The 2,854-nt window shown below is 33.9% G+C and overlaps 1 protein-coding gene across 1 annotated transcript; it reads left to right on the top strand.

The window, feature by feature from the left end:
* The first annotated feature begins 319 nt into the window (after positions 1-319).
* On the top strand, positions 320-2,184 carry LOC110795965 (uncharacterized). Its single transcript, XM_022001004.2, has 2 exons — positions 320-1,579; positions 1,735-2,184. Exons 1-2 carry the CDS (start codon positions 320-322, stop codon positions 2,182-2,184), a joined length of 1,710 nt encoding a protein of 569 aa, XP_021856696.2.
* Positions 2,185-2,854: the final 670 nt, after the last annotated feature.

A 2,854-nucleotide genomic window follows, 5' to 3' on the forward strand; every position in this document is an offset into this window, starting at 1 on the left:
TGCGTAAGCCCATTACTAGCTACCCTGCAGACGAACAAGAAAATATTGTGGTGAAATTCGTAAAGTACAGACCTTACCAAATTCCTTTTAATGAATATCCCCAATCTGGTCCAGATGATCATCCACGACGATTCAGTCTAAGTGGTTTGAGACTTTTAATTGGTTAGAGTATTCATCAACTACCGATGCTGCTTATTGTTTCCCATGTTTTCTTTTTGGAAAGAAACCATTAGGAAAATCTAGCTCAGATACTTTTACAATCCAAGGATTTAGGAATTGGAAAAGAATTGGAGGAAAAGATTGTGTATTTGTATCTCATATGGGAAAAGATACTAATTCAGCTCATGCATATTCTGCTTTGTGTTGGGAGAATCGGAAGAAACCTGAAGGTCATGTTGACACTGTCATTGAAAAACTTACTCCAAAACAGATTGCTGATAACTGTTTGAGACTAAGTGTTTCAATAACAATTGTTCGATGGCTTACATTTCAAAAATGTGCATTTAGGGGACACGATGAGAGTGCAACATCACTAAATCAAGGGAATTTTTTAGAGATGTTGAAACTAATTGCTTCCTATAATAAAGATGTACAAAAAGTTGTGTTAGGAAATGATCCACAAAATGCTCAATATATAGCTCCGGACATTCAAAAGCAAATTTTACAAATCTTTGCTCAAAAAGTGCAAAATGAAATTCGCAAGGAGATTGGTGATTCAAATTTTTGTATCATTGTTGATGAATCTCGAGATGTATCAAAACGGGAACAAATGGCTATTGTTATAAGATTTGTTGATGGGTATGGGATTCTGCGAGAACGGTTTTTGGAGTTGGTACATTTCAAGGATACTACTTCCAAGACTCTCAAGGAAGAAATCACCACAGTTTTGTCTAATCATGAGTTAAGTATTCAAAATCTTAGAGGTCAAGGATATGATGGAGCCAGTAATATGCGCGGGGAGTGGAATGGTTTGCAAGCTTTTTTTATAAAAGATTGTCCATATGCATACTACGTGCATTGTCTAGCACACCAACTGCAATTGGCTCTTGTTGCTGCTGCAAGAGAAGTGTTTGAGGTTCATGAATTTTTTAAAGATTTAATATTTATTGTGAATGTAGTCAGTTCTTCTTCTAAGCGTCATGATGAATTACAAGATAGACAAGTAATTGAGTTAGAACACTTGGTTGAAATTGAGGAGGTTGAGACTGGTAAAGGGTTGAATCAAATTGGCAACTTGAAACGTCCCGGGGATACTAGATGGAGTTCTCATTTCAAGTCCATATGTAGCGTTGTAAAGATGTTCAATGCTACTCGTTCTGTCCTTGAGAAAATTGCTATTGATCATCAAGCCACTTGTTCTCAACGCGGAGATGCCACTTATGCTCTTAAAAAGTTATTGGCTTTTGATTTTTTATTCATTTTACACGTGATGCAGGAACTTATGGGATATACAGATGCACTTTGTCGAGCTTTTCAACATAAATCAATAGACCTTTTAAATGCTATGGATTTAGTTGCGAGCACAAAATCTTTAATTCAGAAGTTAAGAGATGATGGATGGGAAAATCTTTTACAGAAAGTACTCTTATTTTGCAACAAACATGCCATCATAGTCCCTGATTTGCAAGTTCCTTATTCCAATTTTATTCGTTCTCGGCGTAACAAAGATGCAATATCGGTGGAGCATCACTATAGAGTGGATGTATTTACAGCTACCATGATCAACAATTGCAGGAACTCAATAGTCGTTTTAGTGAGCAAACAACGGAGCTGCTTATTTTAAGTAGAACTTTGAATCCTATTGATGGTTATAAGCACTTGAATGTGGAAAAAATTTGTCGTCTTGCAGAGAAATACTATCCCGGTGACTTTTCAGATCATGAAAAATTTCATTTGAAGTATCAACTTGAGTTATTTTATTGTGATGCTTCTAAACATCCAGAGATGAAGAATTTGTGCACTATAGCAGATCTATGTCGAAGTTTGGCCGAAACTGGGAAGTCAGATGTCTATCATTTAGTTGACAGATTGATTAGACTTATTTTAACACTTCCTGTTAGTACAGCAACTACTGAGAGAGCTTTTTCAGCAATGAAAATTGTCAAGACTAATTTGCGGAATAAGATGGAAGACGACTTTCTTTCAAACTACTTGGTTGTGTATATAGAAAAAAGAAATTGCTGAAACGTTTACGGTTAAATCCATCACAGCAGATTTTAATTCTATGAAACCAAGGAGAGTTCAATTTAGTTGAAAAAAATACTTTATTTATTTATTTTATCAAATAATGTTTTTTAGAGAACATGTAGCTATATTTTTTTCAAGACACAATAATTATTTTTGAATGTAAAGTTATATGTTCTTTTCGTACTAGTTAAATTTCTTGTTATATTTAGTTTGGCCCAGGTGCTAATTTTTTTCTGGATCCGCCGCTGCTAATATTACTATTCATTTTGGTAGAGAAAATGATAGAAGATTTCGACATACTAATTGTTAAACTAGACATGCTACAAAATAAATCCAAAGTCTCTATGATTTTCTGCATATTTTTATTGCTAGCTTGAACAAAAAGAAAAACGTCAAACGACGTAGAAGACATGCATATGAAATTTTAATATTTTTAATCCCAATTATTTTGAACTTATAATGCCTTATTTTCAGGAATTCTAATGTCAGTTACGTTCAGGATTTTTAATTTCAGTTTAGTTAATTTAGTTTCAGTTTAGGAGCATTCAGGATTTTTAATTTCAGTTCAATTAATTTAATTTCAGTTAATATAATTCTTCCTCCGTTCATTTTTACTCGCAACGTTTGTCACTTTCACGCATGCCAATGCACAACTTTGATCATTAAT

The sequence above is a fragment of the Spinacia oleracea genome, chromosome 6 (assembly GCF_020520425.1).
Source record: "Spinacia oleracea cultivar Varoflay chromosome 6, BTI_SOV_V1, whole genome shotgun sequence".
In the NCBI taxonomy this organism is placed as follows: domain Eukaryota; kingdom Viridiplantae; phylum Streptophyta; class Magnoliopsida; order Caryophyllales; family Amaranthaceae; genus Spinacia; species Spinacia oleracea.